Source organism: Lipotes vexillifer, unplaced genomic scaffold (genome assembly GCF_000442215.2).
Source record: "Lipotes vexillifer unplaced genomic scaffold, Lipotes_vexillifer_v1.1 scaffold690, whole genome shotgun sequence".
NCBI lineage: Eukaryota > Metazoa > Chordata > Mammalia > Artiodactyla > Lipotidae > Lipotes > Lipotes vexillifer.
The window spans coordinates 3772451-3796127 of NW_006798376.1; the positions used below are offsets into that span (position 1 = coordinate 3772451).

At 37.6% G+C, this 23677-nt stretch overlaps 1 protein-coding gene across 1 annotated transcript in view; it reads right to left on the reverse strand.

Moving 5' to 3' along the window:
- Positions 1-270: 270 nt before the first annotated feature.
- Positions 271-23677, reverse strand: part of RNLS (renalase, FAD dependent amine oxidase) — a 271290-nt gene continuing 247883 nt past the window's right edge. Inside the window, exons 6-7 of the mRNA XM_007470300.1 lie at positions 23368-23543; positions 271-808 (exon numbers count right to left, since the gene is read on the reverse strand). Coding sequence (XP_007470362.1) covers positions 656-808; positions 23368-23543 — 329 coding nt within the window. The 3' untranslated portion in view covers positions 271-655. The remainder of the gene's footprint in view (positions 809-23367; positions 23544-23677) is intronic.

The following is a 23677-nucleotide window of genomic DNA, read 5'->3' on the forward strand; positions in this document are numbered from 1 at the left end:
AAGGTTAAAAAGTACTGTGTGACTTGGAAAGTCAAGTTGAATCTGGTTATTTTCTGAAAATTTGAAGAGACACTTCTTTGTCAGTCAAGTTGCCCTCCAAACCGCGTTCTTAGAGATGATGACATATGTGACCTACAATTCAGGATCATTTAATAACTTGGAAGAGAAATGAGAAACAAAAATTACACTCTGTTATCCACAGTTTGGAGGAATCTTGTAGTTTGGCAGTTTGTAAAAATACTGAATCAAGGACATACTTGAAGATTTATAATGAGGCCTTGATAATGATTATTCTTCACTTGGGATTGAAATTTTCAAAAGAATAATAAAGGTTTCTGAACATGAACTGTTACTTTGAGTTGACATAATTTTGGGGGAGAGTCATTTGTTTTTCTTAAGCACTACTTTGCCTCCAACAAGGAGTAGACATGGCAATTCAGAAAAGTGGATAAAAGTATAAAGTACAAGGAATTTCATTCTAGCATGAGTTGTAACTATTGAAATTATAAAATTGATTTTATACTCCATATGAAAAATAACAATCAGTAAAGAACAATTTTCTGGTAATTTCTCTCAACAAAATATAAAACAAAATAATCAATGACAGAAAATTGTGAAAACCCCAAAGTACATGTAAAAAATAAGAATACAGGTACTAAATATGATTCTTTAAAGCTTCCAGAACACATAAGGCAGAAGTGATGCAGCCATCAAAGTTGGACTGAGTAAATCCATCCCCTCCACACACAAGAAAAGGTTTGAGATGAAGACTCATTTGACCAGGAGAGTTGGCAGCAGCATTTGTAACCTGAAAATGTTAAAAAAATAATTGAAATTGACATTCCGTGCTCTGTTGTGCTGTCATGTGAATGTCCACCTGGGGAACGTTTCTCTACCCGGAGAAATCAAGATGTTTCACAACGAGCAATGGAAAACTAAGCCAAGGCCCCTTGGCTAAGTTAAGGACTAAGTGCAAACAATATACATTCACAGTTTGGCAAGGCAACATCACAATTTATAAAGTGCCAGATTAGTGCTAATTGTCATTCAGCTTGAAATTTTTCACCACGGGGAGGAAAAAAAAAGTGAGGACCTCCTCCTTCCTCTACGAATGAAAACATTTTCCTAAACCAATCAGTCACAAGGGCAAGGACTACTTTTCCTTTATTCCCACTTATTAGAACACCGTATCCTTTTATTGTCAATTAGGTACTGACTTTCAATCTTGGTAAAGAAGATAGCCTGAAAACATAGAATATTTCCAACTAGTTCCATAAATTGCTTCTCTGTGCAAATGTAACCATATCTGGTCTCCCTGGAAGAGCTGAAGAATTGCATGATTCTCGCCCAAGTGTTTACATTGAAATTTTTAAATGTTTACTTTTTCAGTTATTTGATAAGATAACCAGAAGTGTATTGAACTTCAAAATTAATAGGTCATGATCTGCTAAATTAGTTGAAAGTACAGTTAATCTTTTCATTAGGGAGAACAAAATTCATGAAATCATTCACCTATTATTGAGGACCTTCTATGTGCCAGACAAGGTAGATTCAAAAGAGATTTAAAGGGTCATGCCCTTAAGGAGTTCCCAGTTCAGCATGACTGCTGGCATATAAGTGTCTAAGGCCTAAGACAGAGTGAAAGGCAAGGTGCTATAAGAACACATGGGAGGAGGCTAGCACACCTGACAGAGGACAGAGGAAGCTTCAAAGGGGCATGACTGGTCACTTCATGTGAGTTCTGATGGACACATAAAAGTTTGCCAGGGGAGGAAACAGATATAGGGCTTTCCAAAGAGAAGGAGAAGCATGTGTAAACATCACAGTCTATGGGTACTGTTTAGGAATCTGTGGGGCAGGTCACAGTGTGTGTGTGTGTGTGTGTGTGTGTGTGTTGGGGGAGAGGGCTGACAGGAGGAAGGGACATAACTGAGAGGCAAAATAAGAGGAATATTGTGTTTCAAATTTTAAAAACACAAACTTTATAAATAAAGTCTATTAAGAATTTAGAATTTACTATATATGCACCAAAAGTAGGGAGAATCAGCTGAAGTCCGGGACTTATTTTATTTTGTAGAACCAGGTTTATAATATTTGAAATGAGGAGAAAGGTATAGAGGTTATTTCCTGGAAAAATTATTCTCTAAATTGGAATGTATGTTGCTAACAAGCATTCACAGCAAGTGAAATGAGCTGGAGATGAATGTATTTATCTTGGACACTGGTGGTTTGGCTACTGAAGCACCAAAAACTCCCTAAAAAACCAAATTACACAAAGCTATTATAAAGGCAATCTCACTTGGGACTACTTTCCCGCACAACTTCAGGGGGCGCCATTCATATAGACTACAATGTGGCAGTTCTGGTCTCCCTTATGCAGTGTTTTCATGAAGAGTAATAGAATAAGGCCCATGAGGATTTGCTTGTTTAAAAATCACACCAAAAAATCAAGAAATGTATAAATGCTATTTGGATTATGGAGCTGATTTAGATTTTTGATAGGCTGAGTTAGTATATGCTTTTATAATTTTTTAAAACCAGAAAAACTTTGCATAGATATTTTTATTTATATGCCATATTTTGCTTTATAAAAAAGAAGTGATACAATTATTTCCTTCTTGAATCACTTAATATATGGACCTTTAAAGACCTGTATCAGATACAAATGTAAAATGTTAAAAGTGTCCCCTCACTTCTCTGGAGGTCACTTGATAGCAATATCATCTATCATAGACATAGCAGATGATCTTTTAAGAAAATTAGGTCATAGTTTTAATTTATTATGTTGAATCATAATTTCTTTTTCCCCCCAGCTTTACTGAAGTATAATTGACAAATAAAAATTGTATATATTTAAGATGTACAACTTGATGTTGTATTATATGTATACATCGCGAAATAATCACCATAGTCAAGGTAATTGATAAGATCTGCTCTCTTAGCAAATTTCAAGTGTACAATACAGTATAATTAACTATAGTCATGTTGCTGTACATTAGATTGCTAGAACTGATTCATCATATATAACTGAAACTTTGTACCCTTTGACCAACATCTCTTTATTTTCCCCTCCCACCAGTCCCTGGCGATCACCATTCTACTCTCTGCTTCTATGCATTTGACTATTTTAGATTCCACGTGTAAGTGAGATCGTGCACTATTTGTCTTTCCATAGCTGATAATCTTGAAATGGGTAGAAAAGACCTTTGAGTGGCTAAAATAGATAGCACATAGTACAGACACTGAAGCACAGACTTGGGTGTTCAATAGGAGCTTTTTAATCTCCTGCTTTAGATGGAATTTAAACAAGTTGGATGATTTGATTTGTCGGTGAAACACTAAGGGAGAAAGGAAACTGCTGGGCTCCTATATATTAGCGATTTTAGAACATGACAATTCGTAGTCTGAAAGCAAGGGATGCTGTAGAAACACTCGAAAACCAGACAGGGCTGGGAAAAAGCCTGGCAGTCTGGGGTCACTTAGTGGAGGGCAAATAACTTTCTGGCTCTTAATAGTCCCCAAGGGTACTAGCTATTAGTCTTCCTGCAATCATTAATGCTCATGATGAAGGCCCCAATATTCCAGAATAAACTCTAATATGCATAAAGTATTAATTGTTGGCATTTCTTGAATGTTCACTGCATAGCAAATGCGTTACACGCACACCCCACTTAATTCACACAGCAACCTATGAGGTAGTTGCTATTATTCTCATTTTATAGCTGAGAAAGCTGAGACTCAGAAAGACTGTTACTTTCCTGAGGACAGAAAGCTCGGAGGTGAACAAACATTCAAACAAAGCAGAACTCCTGAACTCGCCGCTCCAACCCCTTCAGAAATGTTTCCATAAAGACTTAATTTAAGTAAAATAAAACAAAAATGTTTAATAGTCATCTGGAAAATTCACATAAATGGGATAAATCATTCATACATATTCATATACATATACCTATATGTGTGTCTATGTTTATACACACACATATATAAATCTCCATTTGTAGTAAAGTTTTGATACATTCCAGCTGACATCCCTGTATGGATAAACCACGGCACTATTAAACATTAGACAAGTATTAAGCAGGCGGTAACTTAAGGGAAAAAGTTCTGCCTAGGGGTGAGGTGGTAATTTATCGGTGCTGTGTAATTTCATTTGATGAGTGGTGCGTGCCAGATGCCAGATCACATGGCTGGAAAACTGGGCCACTGATTAGCCAGTCTGCAGTTGGGATGAAATCAGTCTTGCTGCATTTAGGTGGATTCGCCCATTTTACAATTACCCAATGAGGAAAATATGAAAACATGAAGGGTGTGTTGGCAGCCTCCTGCACCCGTGTGAAGAAGAGAGCCCTGCAGTGGAGCAGCACGTAATTGTCAAAGCCACAGTCTCTCACAGTAATGCAGCCTTTGGCTATGCTTCCAGCCACAGTGAGGAACCACAGCTCAATGACTGTGTTTAAGAGAGATGTCAGGGCTGAAACAACCCCTTGGAAATCCAGGATGCTTGGGCTCACATGTGTGCCAGGGCGGGTAAGAAAGAACTCAAACTGCAGCAGCTGATACTGCGGGTCGCTAATATAATGGTTCTGTATACTTAGGTGATGACTGGACTGGACATACAAATTCAAAGCAGAAAAAGCAGTTTTATAGCTAAGTGATTTAAACCCATGTGTGTCTTGTGACTCCTCTCCACCTGTAGAATAAACTGCAAACTCCTCAGCCCCCCATGGAAGGCCCTTCATAACCCAATCTTACCTCCATCCAAGCCTCCCCTCTTGCTGCTTCTCTCACTTTTGCCATGTGTCCTATGTACATTCAAACTAAAGTTCTTCAAGCACATCCTCCTTTGTTGTGCTTCTGTGACTTTGAACAAGTCATTCTGCTTAGTGGTGTTGTATTGTTCCCTCTCTTTTCTGCCAAGTAATTTGCTTATCCTTTAAGAACTAGCACAAATGTCACCTGCTCAGAGGTCTTCTTGCTCTGCCAGGCAGGGTAAGTGCCTTTTCAGCATGTTATTTATATCTATTATGTTACTTGCTATTCTGCATTGTAATTATGTCCATGCCTGTCTCCCTTCCTAGACTGCATGCTCTGAAAAGTGAGGACACTGTGATGCACTAATCTTTGTACCCAAGGCTGAAAATGGTGCCTAGCCCACATGAAGTGTGCAATAAATGTTTATTGAGTTTTAAAAAAGACAGAATATCGTACACATAGTTGATCAAATGGTGTTCATAGGAAACCAGCTACACAAGAAGTGTTGTTCAGTGGCTCCCACAGAGCTGGCAGAAGCTCAAATGGAAGAGCTATTGTATTTAGAAGGCTCTCAGTCATGATAAATGTCTCTGCAAACTGCTGTATGTGAATGTCTCCTATGTCATATATTAAATTAAACTACATAAATTTGCTGATTCTGTAGGTCAGAAATGGTAAAATACTGTCAAGTTTTATAAGATTTAACCTAATAGTTTCTTTTTATAATGATTATTAATTGTGAAAAGTCACACAAAAATAGTCCCTTGGGGGTGAGAATGAAATTAAAGATGAAAAGAAAGAGGGAGGCAGACAAGTAGGCTAAATGGGTATTTCCACAAAATTATAGTTGATGGTTAGCAAAAAAATTCAGTGACACACATGACAATGCACCTTCTTTCTTCCAAACCTATGTTGACAGCTAAAGCTTGTCCTTGGACTGTCAGAAGTCTACCCATAGAACAATCTCATTGATTTGGCCTACACGGTGGCTCTATTTTAGTGTGACCAGTTCTAGTCGGCCGTTCAGCCCATTTGTTTACTTTCTGAAATATGGCACTAGGTGATATTCAAGTGACCTAGGCAAGAATTAAGGTCTCATAAGCTTAATCCTAGCTGTTCAGCTAACTTGAGAGAACTTAGACAACCTATGAACAATCAGGTGCTTGCTGCAGCTTGTTATGGATGTAGATTATACTGCATTTCACTGAATCTAAGGCGTCATCAATATTTTAAGTACCAATGAGAAATTTTTTAAAATGGTATCAGCACGACACAAAGCTTTATTTTATACTTACTAGAGAAGTTCTTTTAGAATTATCTACATGTAGATCTTTTGCAAACATAAAAAGGAAATAAAAGGGGAATAAGTTGGTTAGCTTTTCCAGAATCTTCACATTCAGAGTTTGACTTCTGCGACGCACTCTTTCACTAAGGGTGTCAATGTCCATGCTCTTCCCCACACAGTCTGTCCTCTGTGCAGCCCTGGGTGCTGGCCATGCACCATTTCTTACAAGGGTGCTCCACGGAATTGTCCTTTCTGGGGTTTTCCTCCAAGACGCTGATACCTGTTCTCCAAGTTCTGACTGTGCACTTTCTCTCCAGTGGGAAAGAAAGATTTTTAGGGAGCAACCAAGGCTCATATTCTTTTCTCAAATGGTCCTTAAATTATTTGTTACTTTAAATATCAAGGGGTTGCGGTGGTGGTCCCACTGTTAGACCACTAAAAATAACCAAATTCACATGTGTGAACACTACATCCTGACTGTCTCCTGGTCCATACCGATTTGATGGCATCTTACAATTGATAAAATACGGCAAATATTAAATAGGGTAAGAGAAGAAGTACTTGTTATGCATTTACTAACTTACTAGTTAGTAAATGCATAACTAGGACAAAGATACTGAATGGCAGGATCCTTTAAGCAGGGCCTTTTCAGGCAAGCAGCATCTCAGTGTCAGGATTTCTAAGGTCTTCAGCATTGCTGGTTTAAACCCTCCATTTTCTCAATTCACCCAAATGAGCAGCCTCAGGTGAAACTGACAGAGATGGACTGGTTATCACAGAATCGATTTGTTCATTCACAAAGGTAAATTTACCGATTCCAGAACCGAATCTTGTTGTCTGCCCAGACCATTCATCTTAGTAGGCAAATTTCCTCAACTGTAACATAGATTATAGGGGTGACACATGTGCGGTATCTCCTGACAGACATCGCTAATCAATTGTGGCATTCTTCTCCACTGAGCCCAGAAGTGGCCTCAGCATCCTTCTCACTTCATCGCTTCAGGCAGCCACTACCAGTCAATTGGAGCTGGCACTTGAGAGGAATCCTATATACCAATCCTGGATTAGAAGATTGCAGAGCAAACACGTAATTAGAAATAAGAGAATTAAATATTCTTTACTGTTTTTTTCCCCGCTTTTCCCGTTAAGCCAGGAGATTCTGATGCATTGCCTTTGTCCAAAGCAGAGATATTTCAGTGCCAAGAATGAGAATCACATCAGGAGCCATTTCCTCTAATGATGCTGGAAGCTCAATTCCAATTCCTTCTAATAACGTTCTAGTAACCTCCTTCTAGACCACTGCCCTTCCATGGGTCACATCGGGTCTTTGACTGCTGGGTGAAAATAAAATACATATATTTTGGCTACAACCATAGTTCTATAAAACTGTGTGTTACAAGTATCAGGGCTTGTAGGAAGATAGAGTTGGTGCAGGTAATTCAAAACCTAAAGAACTTTGAAAGCACTAACAAAAACAATAAAGTGACTAGCAAGATTAATCACATTTTCCCAGCCTCTAAATCTAGGGACATCTTTGCAGCCTAAACTCTTCGGCTTATGCTTCCTCCTTTGAGATGTAATAGGTCCTGAGGGGAAGCTGTTTCTAAAAGAGACCAATTTGACCAAAATTAAAAATATCCAGGATACAGCCTTCTTCATCAGTCCATCATTTTACCAAAGGGGAAATGTTATTTCATCAGCACTTAAATTTTGCTGAAGAGCATAACATGGTGGAAAACCCAGTGGTTCTTGAGGCCTCTGTAGCGGCCACTATGGCACTAAAGGAAGAGACCTCTGGAGATTTTCAGTTTTTTTCTTAAGATTTTCATATTTGCTGAAGCAAATATTTGTTTGCTTGTGAGAAAACGTAAACATGTACAAAACCAGTACGATTCCCCTGTGGTACTACTGCCCTCCTACTTCTCAATTGCATTTGAAAGAATTCACATTAAAAAAAATGCTCTGGTGTTATAAAAGACTGTAGGTAATTTTATTGTTTGCTTATGTTGCTCTACATTCTTCAGGGTCGCTTTATTTAAACTTGGGTATGCCTGAGTCTTGACAGCAGATGGAGATGTCTAAACCATCACTTGTGCTTTTGATACACACACTACATCTTTTGAATCGGTTTTTAATCAATTCCAATGTCAGAGGGTGACTTTCCTTAAACTGTCCCTGGATTTCAAGGAAATCTTATTGTCTCCTAGTTGCACACTAACTTGATTGGGGTAAGCTCTGAGTAATAATATCTTTGTGTTGGCATTTCCCCTGTCCATTGTGAGGTACTGACCACACTGGCAATATGAATAGCTAGGAGGCCTGAGATGGTATGGAGCTGATTCATACATTTCCTCACTTCCTCTACTCTGCTGCCAGTGTAAACCTGAACCCATGCCATAGTACATAAACAGCAGAAATTGAATATTTGGTTAACTTATTCTTTTAGAGCCCCTATGCAAAGCTCAAAGGTAGTGGTTCCCAAAAGTCAATCTATGGCAAGAAGAGAAAAAATAAGAATTGTGAACTTTTTAATAGAGCAAAATGTATTCTATTTATAAATTGCTATGAGGTGATACCTTTACTACACATTTTTGGGTGGGTTATTCTTTGCATTAAATTCTGGAGCTATGTCTTACTTTTTAAATTCTTAATTGCAGAATAAAAAGATAGCAATATTATATTGGTTCCCAAAATAGTTAGAGGGATTTTACTAGTCCATGAAGTAAAACACGCTTGGAACCACTGCTCTGGGGTGAGGTGCTTGATGTGGCTCAGAGCAGAGTCTCTGTCAGCCTGAGGAATGTTGCCCATAAAAGAGGGTGTGGGGAGAAGCAAAGGTCGGCTTTGAAAAACTATCAGTAATCTCAGGTAACACTGGACAACCTAAGTTTGGACTTGGTGAGTGGATGAGTAATTTTAAAATATGGAATAAAATCTTGTGGAAAACTTATTTCCCAGAAACTTGCACAACCTCCCTTTTATACAAATATTAATCGAGATAGACCTAGAATCTGGGGTAAAACATTTTGTTTGTTTACCTGAAGCGAAATTTTCAGGTAGTAATCATAAAAGGTGTGGAGAAAAATAGGAATGGGGGAAAAAGACTTAATCAAATGTGGAATACATACCTACCTCCAAACTGCAAGTACCTAGAAGGTAAATGTGGTTTGTATTGATTCTCTGTTTACATCTTCCCATTCTTACCATATTCCCAAGGCATTGATTATAAGCATCTATATGTGCTTGTTTACAAAAACAGGGAGAAATGTAAATAAATGAAGGAGAGACCATAACTTATGCTGATGTCAATGGAAGTGTTTGTGTACATATTTATACATGGGGAACTAGTCCAGGCACTCTGAAAAAGATGAGACTGTAGTGTGAAAAATACTACTGACTCCTAAGTAAATTTCTGTGGTACAGGAAAGGGAGATCTGAGAAATGAAAGTTGAACACAGATTTTTTTTTTTTAACAGTACAAAATGTTTTCTATTGGCCAAATTAAAAATGTAATGTGTCTATCCCTTTCTCTTATATTTTTTAAGGTCCCTCTGGAGTTTGATGAAAACGCAGTAAGATGTCGTTGATTCCGCTACATTTAACTCACCAAATTACAACTTGGTAAGAGATATTTGATGTTTAAAAGTCTTTTGAGTCCTCAGAAATAGAAAGCTATGGGAACTGTGTTTTATTCATTCTTGTATTTCCAGCATCTCAATTTACATCTCCATTGTACATGGTTGGTATCGAATAAATGTTTGCTCAAAGGATGTATGTACACGGGCGAACAAAAAACTAATTCAGACTTTTGAAAGCTTTAAATTCTCAGTGTTCAAGTGGTCTTTAAATGTGGTGGAATTTTTTTCTCTATGAAAATAACTTCCCTTGGTTTCTCTGTCTCTGAATTTTTCTTTTTCCTTCTGTGTCATCACACCTCACCATTCTAACTCCTTTCTTGAGCAACTTCATTGTCCAGGAAACAACTCTTCTGGTGTCCATAATCCTTGCGCTGACACTTACGTCATCACTCCTGGAAAGCTGAATTCTCTATCTCTAGCTCACATTTTGTGGAGTCCAGGCAAGGGCACTAGGAATATTTGAATCAGTCTGAACTTCAGATAGGTAGTAAAGATGGTTTCATACCCAGATAATTCACCCTCATCTCATAAAATGCCATTGTATAAAGAATACCTCGAAAGGGGTATAAAATAGAACTAGATGAGTGTGTATGTGTGAATGCCTATGCGTGTGTATAAAGGGATATACAGATGTCTGCCTTTATTTCAAAAGATGGAGACCATGGTGACACAGTCTATGCTATTTCCATAGATTATAGCTAAACTGCGCTGAGCCTGCACAGACATAAAGTCTAAATAATCCTTTAAATGGTAAATACATTCTTCAGAGATGGTAAATACATTCTTGAAAGCTGCAGGTGTGACAAAGGATAAAAAACACAATTTTTCTGGATGCCCTAGCCAATTTATGTCTAATTATTTTACCTTTTAAAAATTCTTTCTTAGAAGAGTCAACTCTCCATGTGCAGATTTTTGTGACACAGCCAGAAGTCACAGACATATGGAATGTATTTGTTACATTCTTAAGAAAAGTGTTGATAAGGATTATTTCTTAACCATATACCACATATTATTGAAGATAAGTGATACTCAGAACTGGGGTAATAATGATACATTCAGGGTGCTGATGATACCATTTAATCTATTTTTAGGTATATTTCCTTAAAAAATATTGTACCTCTTTTGGTCACTCGTGTTTGAGGCTCTCAATCCTATATTATGTTATAGTACTTAATATTCATAAAGAGCTTTATCAACACATGGTTGATTTCCTGCAGAGATGGTACATTTTAAATTGGTTCTTATGTGTTACGTGCATCATCTTATCTTGCCTCTGTTCTACTCATCTCTCCAGTGTTCTATTATATTTAACGGTGATTTCATAAACCCGTTTCTTTGTTGTGCTTTAGGGAAAGGTCTGCTTGTATTTTGGGCTTCTGGCTACAGAGCTCTGTATCTGATACACAGAGAGCTGCTGTAAAATTACTATTGGTTGCAATACCCTAGGTGTGAAGAAAGTGATGTGGTTTGGTCAATTCTCAGTGTAGCTTTTCTCTTCATTGGTATTTGTCTAGTCTATTTTAATAAAACATTGGGTAGATGCAGGAAGAATGTGCCACAAATCAACTCTATGATCCATGTAGCAGCTTTAGCGGGCTCCAACTGCAAAGGACATACTTTGCTGAAATTGTGTATTCAATTGGTGATGTTTACATTGAATTCTTTTAGACCTCTTCTGTCTTTTAAAGTCCTGAAAACACTGGAGCAGTCTACTTTGATGAGGACTTATTCAGAATAAGCACACAATAAAGAATGAGATACTGTTTTCTCCGTAGTACTGTGGCAGTAATGATGGACAAAACAACAGTCGTATTACATTTCCCTTTAAAGTTTTTAATTTAATAGAAAGTCATTCTGTCCTTCAGCAAGTTTTAGTATATTCACTCATTAACTCTTCAAATATTTGCTGTGCTCCTGGTAGCTGCCGAGCACTGTATAAGGTGTGAGGGTACAAAAACCAGTTCCTACTTACAAGGTGATTTAACAGACTTGAATCCTTTTGTTTTCATCTAAATATAAATGTTGCATCACAATCTCTCAAACGATCCCATTGCTTGGGCTCCAAGGATGTAGCGGGCCAAAAATGCTTTTGATTTTGAGTTGAGAGAGAAACTTAAAAATCATGTTTCCTACTCAGCTGAGCCTAATCACTACTTCTCCCCCACTTAAGTTAATAGCTGCTTAATTTCCCACTAATTCAATCCTTCTTCATCCCTTCTCCCATTCCCTCTCCCTTCTTGACAACCCAGAAGCATGGCCATTATTTCTTTCTGGTTCTCATTCATGTTGAACAAACCCAATAGCTTTTTGGTTGGGTTCTGAAATTATGGCAGAAAGACTGCAGCCATTTTGATCTTCAGGTCTAGAAACAACCTTCTTTCTACTTTTAATACTGTGAAAATAAAAGGGTCAATGCTTGTGCTCCTCAGACAATAGTGGAGGTTAAAAAAAACAAGCGGTTTTTAAAGTCAGATTAATGGAGGTATAATTTACATACAGTAAAATTCACTCCTTTTTATGTGTACTGTTCTATAAATTTTGACAACGTACACAGCTGTGTAACTACCATTATAAAACAATATAGAGAACGTTCTCATCAGCCTCCCCCAAATTCCCTTGTGCCTCTTTTTTTAGTAAACCCCATTCACCCAATCACAGCCCCTGGCGTGAGTGTTTTGTCCCTACAGTTTTGCCTATTCCAGAAAGTCATACAAATAGAATACTACAGTATGTAGCCTATGAGTCTGGATTCTTTCACTTAGATAATGCTTCTGAGATTTACTCACGTTTATTGCAAATATTATCAGTTTGTTCCATTTTATTACAGTGTAGTTTTGCATTTATGGATGTGCAACAGTTTTGACCATTACCAGGTAATAAATATTTGAGATATTTCTAGTTTTTGCCTATTATTAATAAAGCTGCTACAAACATTCACATATAGTTTTGATGTGGATATATGACTTCATTTCTCTTGGGTAAATTCCTAAGAGTGGGGTTGCTGGGTCATATGGTAAGTGTATATTTAACTTTGTAAGACACTGTGAAACTCTTTTCCTAAGGGGCCTGTGCCATGCTGCACTCCCACGGTGATACGTGAGAATTCCAGTTGCTCCACATCCCTGCCAGCATTTGGGGATGAATTTTTGATTTGAGTCGTTCTAGTAGGTGTGCCATGGTATCTCATTGTCATTTTAATTTGCATTTCCCCAAGGACCAATGATGTTCAGCATATTTTTGTGTGCTTGCTTGCCATCCACATCTCTTCTTTTTTTTTGTGGGTGGTAAAATACATGTAACATGAAATTTATCATTAGTAGTCACTGGCAAACATTTATTTTCTGTCTCTATGAATGTACTTATTCTGGATATTTCACATAAATGGAATCATTCAAGATGAGGCCTTTGTGTCTGGTTTCTTTCACTTAGCGTAACATTTTCAAGGTTCACCCATTCTGTAGCATGTACCAACTTCATTGCTTTTTATGGCTGAATGATATTCCATCTTATGAGTATACCACATTATATTTATCCATTCATCAGTTGGCTTGTTTCTACCTTTGGCTATTGTGAATCATGCTGTTGTGAACATTTGTGTATACAGTTTTATGTGAACACGTTTTCAGTTCTTTGGGGTTTATACCGAGTATTGGAATAGATTGATCATACTGTAATTCTATGTTTATTTTATTGAGGAACTGCCAAACTGTTTTCCACAGTGGCTAAACCATTTTATATTCCGACCAGCAAGGTACGAGCATTCCAATTTCTCTATATCCTTACCAGCACTTATTTTTCGTTTTTTTAAAAAATTATAGCCATCTTAGTGGTTGTGAAATGGTATCTCATTTGGTTTTAGTTTGTGTTTCCTTAATGACTAATGATGTGGGCATCTTTTCATGTGCTTGTTGACCATTTGTTTCTTCTTTGGAGAAATGTCTATTCAAGTCCTTTGCCCAGTTTTAAATTGAATGGTTTGGCTTTTTGCTATTGATTTATAAGAGTTCTTAATATATTCTGAATAGTAGACCCATATCAGACAAGTGATTCACAAATATTTTCTCCTATTCTAGGGTTGTTTTTTCACTTCCTTGCTAATCCTTCTGTGCACACAAGGTTTGAATTTTGATGAAGTCCAAATTACCTACTTTTTTTTCTTGTTACTTATGCTTTTGGTTTTCTATTTAAGAAACCACTGCTGAACACAAGGTCATAAAGATTTACCACCTATGTTGTCTTCTAGGAGTTTTATGATTTTAGTTCACATATTTATGTTTTCAATCCATTTCAGGTGAATTTTTGCATGTGGTGTAAGGTAAGGGTCCAACTTCATTCTTTTGTATATGGATATCCTGTTGTTCCAGCACTATATGTTGAAGAGACTATTCCTTTTCCATTGAATGTTTTGGGGAACCTTGTCAGAAATCAACTCACCACAGGTATGGGTTTATTTCTGGGCTCTTGATTCTATTCCGTGATCTATATGTCTATTCTTATGTCATTACCACACTGTTTTGATTATGGTAGCTTTGCAGTAAGTTTGGAAATCAGAAAGTGTAAGTCCTCCAACTTTATTCTTTTTCAAGATTGTTTTGGCTATTTGGGGTCCCTTGCAACTCCATGTGAACTTTTGGATTAGCTTTTCCATTTCTGCAAAGGCCATTGGGATTTTGATAGGCACTGTAATAAATCTGTAGGTCACTTTGGATAATATTGTCATCATAAAAATATTAAGTCTTGCGATCTATGAACATGAGATATCTTTTATTTATTTATTTAAGTCTTCTTTAATTTCTTTCAGCAATGTTTTGTGGTTTCATTGTAGAACTCTTACACCTCCATGGTTAAATTCACACCTATCCTTTGTGAAGTGCTCTTTCAAATCTTTTGCCCAGTTTTAAATAATTGGGCCATTTGTTTTCTTATTACTGATTTGTGAGTGTTCTTTATATATTCTGGATACCAGTCTTTTATCAGGTATATGTTTTTCCAAGTCTATGGCTTGTCTTTTCATTTTCTTAACCCTGCCTTTCAAAGACATTTTTAAAATTTTGATCAAGCCCTATTTATCAATTTATTTATTTATTTATTTATTTGCGGTATGTGGGCCTCTCACTGTTGTGGCCTCTCCCATTGTGGAGCACAGGCTCCGGACGTGCAGGCTCAGAGGCCTTGGCTCACGGGCCTAGCTGCTCCGCGGCATGTGGGATCTTCCCGGACTGGGGCATGAACCCGTGTCCCCTGCACTGGCAGGCAGACTCTCAACCACTGCGCCACCAGGGAAGCCCTATCAATTTATTCTTTTATGGTTTGTGCTTTTTGCATGCTATCTAAGAAATGTTTGCCAAACCAAAGATTGTAAAGATTTTCTCCTATGTTTTCATCTAGAAGTTTTATAGTTTAAGGTATTATATTTAGGTCTATGATCCATTTTTAGTTAATTTTTGTATACAGTGTGAAACTTGGCCTTTTGAATGTAAAAGTGACATATTCAGTTTCTATTTTGCTGCTCATTCATTGCGTCATGTTAGGCAAAGCAGTCAATTTGAACCTCAGTTTCCTCATTTAAACAAAGATGCTTCCTGATCTGTCAGAATTCTTGTGAGGATCAAATGAAAACAAGTATAAAAGTACTTTCTAAAATCAGAGTATAAACGTTAATTATTATTTCTAACTGACAGCAGCCAACAGAATGATGGTAGAAGAATGTGTCATAATTGGAGGAAAGCCAGATCTCAATTACCATCAGTAGAGTGAGTGTTTAAAAGTGTTTAAAAGCACTAGATTTTAAATAGACCTGTGTTTGAATTACATATTTGCCACTTCCTAGTGGAAGGCACTGAGCTCTCAACTCCCCAACTTTCTGACCTATGCAATTGGGAAGGAGTATAAACCTTCACAGGGTAGAGGTGAAGCAAGTTACATACAGAGCCTAGTGAGCTACACAGAGTAGGGGATTAATGAATGGCGTTTTTGAGAGAGAGAGAGAGAGAGAGAGAGAGAGAGAATGATTATGCATATACACTGTCTAATAAAATGATGATGTAGATTGTCATGCTTTATATGAATGCTATAACAGATGATGGCAAGATCAAGATGAAAAACAAGAATGTATCTTGCACTCTCCTGCCTCTGAGAAAGTGTACACAATGTTAGAACATCATTCCAACATCATTCCCTTTGCCCCTCTGACTTAATCTTGTAGGATTTAGCTCAAATAACATGTTCGTTTAGGAAGCTATTTATTACCACTTTCTCCTCAAATCTGCTCTGTGTGCACACAGTACATTGTGTATCCCTTTCTTAAAACAAACTGTACCATATCATGATTATCTGCTTATTGGTCAGCCTTATTGATTATATGGGAAGGTCCTTGAATGAAGGGAGCTGTCTTTGAGTCTTTAGAATCCAGTATAATGTCTAGCACATAGTAGGAACTTAATAAATGTATGCTAAATGAAAAGATGAATATATATTATTAATTTCTAATGTCGGTATAAATAGCATTTGTTAACTGAACTTTTTAGTTCAGCTTGTTAGTTTTAGAGCATAATACTGATGTCTAAACAGACCAAGTGGACTTCCCTTTATGGGAAAGGGCCTATTTCTTTTAGGTTGTCCACACCCATATAATAACATCCATCATCCAGTTTTCAGTAGTAATACTGGGCACAGATGAATATATTTTACATTTGTACAGGAAAAATGACACAGACTCCTTTTTAAAGTTTTCTGTAAAATAATGCTGTTCAAAATAGCTTTTTTAAAAAAGTGTGATGCTGACTACGTGGTAGGGTAAGTTCCTGTCATGAGTACTTGAAAAAAAATGATTTAATTAAATTCATATGTGTTAAAACGTTGACTAGCTCATATAATATGGAATTTTATGAAAAGGGGAAATATCTGCCCATATAAACTTCAATTAAACTGTGACTGAACATCCCTAATTCAATGATCAGAATTTCTCAGCTGATGATCTCATGCATATGTAGTTACCTCAGAATAAAGTGAAGCAACTGGCTAGTTCTGTGCCAGTGAGAAAGAGGTGAGAGATTACTCAAAGGAATGCTCAGGACTGACACCTGTTAGATTTCCTGCTCTTGGTAGATTGGGTCATGCCATAGTCCATCGATCCCAAAGGGCCTGTTTTGGCTCTCCATAGGTTACCATAAACTTACAGCACATAGGCAAGAGTGCTCCTGTGGCCATAATTTCATGCCAGGAAATTTTGACTCATGTCATAAATTGTGTTAAATTACCAGACAAAATAGTTCCGGAATGAATGGCAAGAAGCTGAAAAATCTATAAGCTGAAAAAAACTGACAAGAGTTCCTTGTCCTTGTGTCCACAGGGATACACCACTTTTATCTCATCTTGTCTGATGTTAACAGTCCCTATGGTATGACTTAGTGTCACAGCCCCTGGCATTGAGTCAGTCCTTCTGAAATATCCTTGTCCAGAACTATTTGTGTATGTGAAACAAAGAGAAAAGACAGAGACTCTGAAAAGAGAAGAGAGCAAGAAAAAATAAAAAAGTAGGACAGCATGTGGGCATGAAGAGAGGTACCAGAAAAGAGAGCAAGAGACACACAGAGCTCATCTACTAAGAAATCACCATGGAATCACTCCTCTCCCCCTCCTCTTGCTACCCCTATTTAATAATATTAATTGAGAACTTGCTTTGTGCTAGTTTTGTAGTAAATGTTTTCTACTGTGTTCTCTTCTTTTACTCTGACCACAACCCTGTGAGGGAGGTTCAGTTGTACCATTTACAGATGGGGCCCTGAGGCTTAGAGTTACAGTCTAGCTTGCTCAAAGGCACAGGGAGAGCTGAGATTTGAACCGAAGTCTGTCTGACTCCAAAGTCCAAGATCATAATCCCACCACGTTATCAAAAATCCAGGAATTACGACACAAATATGGGAGAAAAGTCTTAGAGGCAGGATGACCAAAAGAGCATGATTTTATCCTAGAAATAAATTACAAAACAAAACATCTCATGTATTTAACTGATAAACACAACTGATTATTGTCTTTCAAAGCACTTATCCTAGAAGGCCTTATGGTTAAATCTGTAGTGATGCACTGGCCAATGTCTTTTAGGGGTAGCAGCTTTTAGAATCAGCTTACTAGACACATTAAAACAGATTAAATAGAAAGAGCTATATTTCTTTAGCTCTATAAAAACATTTAAGAAAATTGTCAAGATTGGTCATCCATTTTATTAAAAAAGATTTAAGTCCAAATGACTTTGGTTGTTTCTAAAACATTAAATTCAAGCTCAGCTTTCAAAGACCTGATTCAACTGATTACATGCTGAGGAATATGTGTCTGGCTCTGAAAGAGATGCCTGCTCTTGTTAAAATAAGGGTGTGGCTTATTAGGGTGACTGACTATGTTGAAGGGGCAGTCATTTGGATTCATAATTTTGGTATATTCATACAATCAATCAGTCCCTGCTTTTCAGTTTCAGCCTGCCTAAGAGAAGAAAATGAGGATAAAATAGAAAATACGTAAGAAAGAAAAGGAAAAAATGGGAATATCAATTACCACCTGATCTTCCAATGCTGAAATCAGACACAGCTACCGGCCAGAAATTAATCTCATGAGGGAATAATGTAAGTATGTGGGTGACCTCAGGCTTTTCTGTGTACACATCCCCCTCCAGACACCAAACACAAACCTCTAAAGAAAATTCTGGCCTTAAGCTGTTGCACATTTCCTCTTTTCTCTTTTATTCCTTCTAACTCCTGGGCAGTACTATGTCAACCAAGGTAATCAACTGGGGAAGACCTGAGGAAGCCAAAATGGGGAATTTGCATTGTTAAGGATGTACTTATCTAAGAGGGGGAAAAAAGAGATAGAGTCAAAAGTGAGGAATGTGAATGGGAGGCTGAAGAGAGGAAAGAAAAAAAGAGATAAGCCTGCATGGCTGATTATCAGGGAAAACTCTGTGGAAAAGTAGAGTTAAGGGTGCAAAAAGATTTGAGGGAGCTTCTAGAAGTGGGATATATAAGGAATGAGAAGAGAAACTTCAAAAAGTACTGCTAAGGATGATGAATTTTGGACATTCTTTAAAGTTCTATAAAAGATACTAGTAAAGATGAGAATTCCTTTACATTCCTTTTGGTTGTTGAATTTTGTTTCTTAGACTACAACACAAGACCGGGCTAATGAGGGGTTCTTGATTTGTTTGGGTTATAGGACTATAACATTTACAGCAGGTGTCCTTAATGCTGGATTCATGGGAGGACTTTTAGGTTGCTTATATTGGTAAATTTTCATAATTAGATGCAATTTTGTGTTTATGTGTACATGTATATTTTGAAAGGATGAGCATCTTCATATTCATAGCTTTCATCAGATTCTTAAAGAGTTCATCATCCTTCTCCTTAAAGAGTATGAAAGGACCGCCATTGAGGAGAGAGAAAGTACAGTCTCAGGGCAAAAGACCAAGTGAAAAGAACGTGACTATAGAAGATAACTAATTTCTAACTTTACAGCACAAGCTTAATAGTCTAACCCAAACCCATTCCTTTTTGCCACAGATGCCAAGGCATTCGCTTACCACCTGACTCTCCTCCCCCATCAGACTCCTCTCTTGATCTCCTTGGTATTTGAAATAGATTCAGTGATTTTTTAAAAATAAAGTAATCCAGGAATGTGCTAAGTGAGAGAAAAAGCCACTGAAATTTTCAGGAACTACAGAAAGATGGGGGAAAATCAGCGTTAAACTCGCAGGCAAATCACACATTTATTATAGTTTGGGAAAGGCATCATGATAGACTCGAAACAAAGGAAGGCATAGCGAATAATAGTGGTGAGAGTATTAGGGTTATCAGACTGATTAAGTGTCCCCTGTCAATGTACATGGAAAGGTGTTATCAGTTATTACTCTTCTGCTGAATGGATTACTATATCATACGTGTTACAGAAATCTTAATTCAATGCATCAAAGCCTAGGCATCAAGTTATATTAACTGGATAAACATTTAAATAATGGAAGGCAAATATCTGCGAAAGGGAGGAACTGAGAATCATGAAAAAAAATGCCATTGCTTTGTTATGTTTGTTTGAACCACCTACTCAAGTGTTTTATTCAAACCCCAAACGGGAGGCACAGAGCAGCTCCCAAGTCTTTCAAACACGCCTTCTTTCTTGATCTGCCTCTTTCCTTAAAAGCAGCACCCACAAAAAAGCAGCGTTATCCTACTCAAGACAAAATATTTGACTTAGTGTCTTAGGAGAAGGCTTTCAGCAAAGATTAGTCTCTAGGATTCCATGAGCAGAGTATTAGACATGTCCTAGGCATTCGTTAAATGCTTACGGAATAAACGACTAAGCAAATGAATAAATGAACAACCACGTTTCACCCCCCTGCTGCCACTGTGGATATATGACATTAGAGGCAGCAGAAGGCACGAAGAGCATCATCAGGGAAACAGCAAACAACCCCCCGACAAAGTACTCCCTTACCTCTTTCAGAGAGCAGCCACTTCCTAAAGTGGCTGCTCTTAAAGCTTTAAAGGGCTGGTGCTCTCCCCAGAGGTTTTATGAGAGGAGTGGGAGATACTGCCTCATAAAGGAATCTACCAAAGAATTCTGGGGGAAAGAAGGGTGTGCTACGCAGAAATAAGGCTCCCCCCACCAAGATGTCTACATCCTAACCCCTAGAACTTGTAAATGTTAAATCTCAAGAAAGAGTTAAGGATACAGCTGGAATTAATGTTGCCAGTCACTGGACCCTGAGATGAGGAGAGTGTCCTAGATTATGCAGGTGGGTCCCATGTAATCTCAGGAGTTCTTTAAGGAAGGCTGAGGCAGGAGAAAAGGTCAGAGTGACGCAATATGAGAAGGACTTGACCTGCTGTTGCTGACTTTAAAGATGGAGGAAAGGGTCTCAAGCCAAAGATTGGGGGCAGCTTCTAGAAGATGTAAATGGCCAGAAAATGGATTCTCTCTTAGAGCCTACAGAAAGAAACACAGCCCTGCCGACACTTTGATTTTAGCTGAGACCCTCATTGAGGGTCTCACTGAGACCCATCTTGAGCCTCTGACCTCCAGAACTGTATGATAATAAATCTGTGTTGTTTTAAGCTTCCAAACTTGCAGTAATTTGTTACAGCAGCCATTCAAAACAGAGGGTCAATGAAGAGGAGGGAAGGACCTGAGAGGCAGGTTAGACTAGTTTTGTCATTACTAGCCGTGGGACCTTAGGGAATTTATTTCATGTTTTTGAGGCTTTGTTTTTCTCATCGCTGTAGTGGGTTAAAACTAGCAACCTCATAAGTCTACTTTTGATGTTAAATGAGATCACATCTTTGAATCGCCCAGCTCCAGGCCTGTTGCACTATGCAATGTGGGTGTTCATCATTGTGATCTCTCTTCTTTTTTTTCTTCCCTACCCTCCACAGTCAATGAGTGCCAGGATGCAGGGTAGGCAATAACAAAAGAAGAGAAAAATAAAATGCATGGAGATAGAGAGTCCAGCCTGAGAGGCCTGGGATGGGGAATCCATACCACCCACTGCTTCCTGAGGCAGGGACCCTATCTAGGATTTTATAAAATGAGGGTTTGAAGGGCTGTATCATTTGTTTGTCAGTGAGAAAGAAGGGAAGGAAGCAGGTGGAGGGGGAAGAACAGGAGAAGGTATGGGTGAAGCAGGACAGAGGAAGGAGGAAAAGGAATGAAGGGTGAGACCCAGGCTGGAAGAAATAAAGGGCAGGATTCTCCTGCAAGGGGAATCAGAAATGAGGGAAACTTCAAAATCAGTTGGCTGTTCTTTCTTTTTTGTCCCTCTTTCTACACCATTCTTCTCTTCAGTTTAAGCACTATATTAGACCATATTTATACACAAACATTCATGAATTCATTTCAGGTAGAGCTTGTGTCCTGGGATGGCAACGGAAAAGGGTGAATTGACATTTATGTTAAATTTCAAGGCTTAAGATGAACCTTTTAAAAACATTGGAGAAGCGTTCTCTTGGGAATAATAACTGAACGCTAACTAGCTAAATGTTATTAAGTCTCTGGACCTGTCACTAATTAGCCTTTCTCCTAAGGTGATATGGGAGATCTCTCTCTCTCACTCTCTCTATTGAACAATGTAGGTAAGATCTCTGCTATAATGACGTTATGTTCTGTAGAATGTTGGTCAAGGTACTATGAATAGTGGAAAATTCAAACCTCTAAATTTGAATGACATCTTATTCCCTTTCAGGCTTTGCAGCCAGTGTAGATTTCATGACTTTAAATGTACTGGGATAATTTCAAGGGAGAACATCCAAATTGTAATAAAAATCATTGTTAGAGTTTGGATGTACTTTGTGTTCAAAGATTGTTTTTATTAAATTTTGTGATATTGCACAACTTTGACTAAGTCATTTTGTGGGCAAGTTAAATCTATTTCTACTAACACATTAAATTTTAGGAAATAAGTAGATTTTAACCCATCTTTCCAGTTTATTAATAAATTATTTTGAGGAAGTCACAAGAAGAAACTCAGAAACTATCATTTCTTCTAAAAGAATGTATATAAATTGCGAAGTGACTTGCTGTGTAATATATCTATCTTCAAATCATATCAACAAGATTATTTCTTTGTATTCTTTTTCAGGCCAACTTAAGATTAAGTTAAATATCACTTAAAGACATTAGCTATTGAGATTTTAAAAATTGTTTTAAAAGGAAAAAGTAAAGTCTTTTAAAGTGACCGTGATGTGTTTAAGTAAATATTTTCCAAGAAGGTTCAGTGTATAATTTAACTTGAGAAGATATGGGTAAACACATAGACCTACTGCAATATTTTAGGAAGTAATTTACCATTTCCTCTGATTTTGGAAAGTCCTTTAAAATAAACAAAATCCGCTGTGATTTCTCACAACCAGTTTTTCTAAAGGCTTCACAGCTTTGGTAATCAGTAGTGCTGGTAAGTCAGGTAATCATTGTGCTCAGAAATCTTAGGAAAAAATAGAAAAGTCACTGCTTCTTTTCTCCTTCTGTCCTTTGCTCCATTGTCCCCAGATGACTTCACAACTGAGTTTACAGATCAAAAGACTTTTTCTATGAATACTCACAAACTTCTGCTGGAGTATGCAGAGATTTTCAAAAAAGTCAACATTTACTTAGTGTAAAGAGATTTTAAGTTTGAACTAGGAGAGTGATCAGTAGGTTTATCTAACCCTGAAAAAACAGCTCAGCTAGCTGTTGCAGGTATTCATCTTTCTCCCCCAAACAGCTCTACTGGCAGCAGTCAAAACCAAAGTGGGAACTTAATAAAAATGAAAATTGTGGTAGCAAAATACACTTACAAGGTTAATTCGACATATTGCAAAAATTTGGGAGGTTATAGTGGTTTCTATATAACCACAGTACTGATTTAGAAAAACCCCAGAGAAACAGCTGCATTTTGATATATAACCTGCCTTGCCTGCATAGGAAACCCCAGATCTTCAGGGTATATAAGTCTTGAGATGCTAGAATTTGAACATAACATCGGGGAAAATTATATGTATCTCTTAATTGAGAAATAACGGGATAATAAAACCTGCATGTAAACTTCTTTATTAGGCAAACACATATTTGCTCCCAAGATCATGTTAATTTCTTTTACTAGCAAGTGTCAAAGGATGAGAAAAAGTAAAGTCAGGTCTGATTGAGAAAACTGCGCATACCACTGGATTCTCTGATTACCTGTGAATGTCTCCATTTCTGGCATTTGGTAGCAACTGGCTGAGGCAAACCAGGCAAAATATTTTCCAGCTGCTGGAAGATTAACTCCTGCACATCTTCAGTGCTGTGTTCCAAGTATGTAACTCCAAATGAGACAGTGGTGTGAATCACAAGGGAAGGCCCGATTTCCGATGACTCTAGTGTAAGAGGAACATAAAGATACACCTTAAAGTGGGTAACATGTTAGTGTCTCCCAGCATTTCAATTTGGATTTAAGAGTTGATCACAATAATCAGACAATAAATGAAGGGAAAACAGATTCTAATCTTTG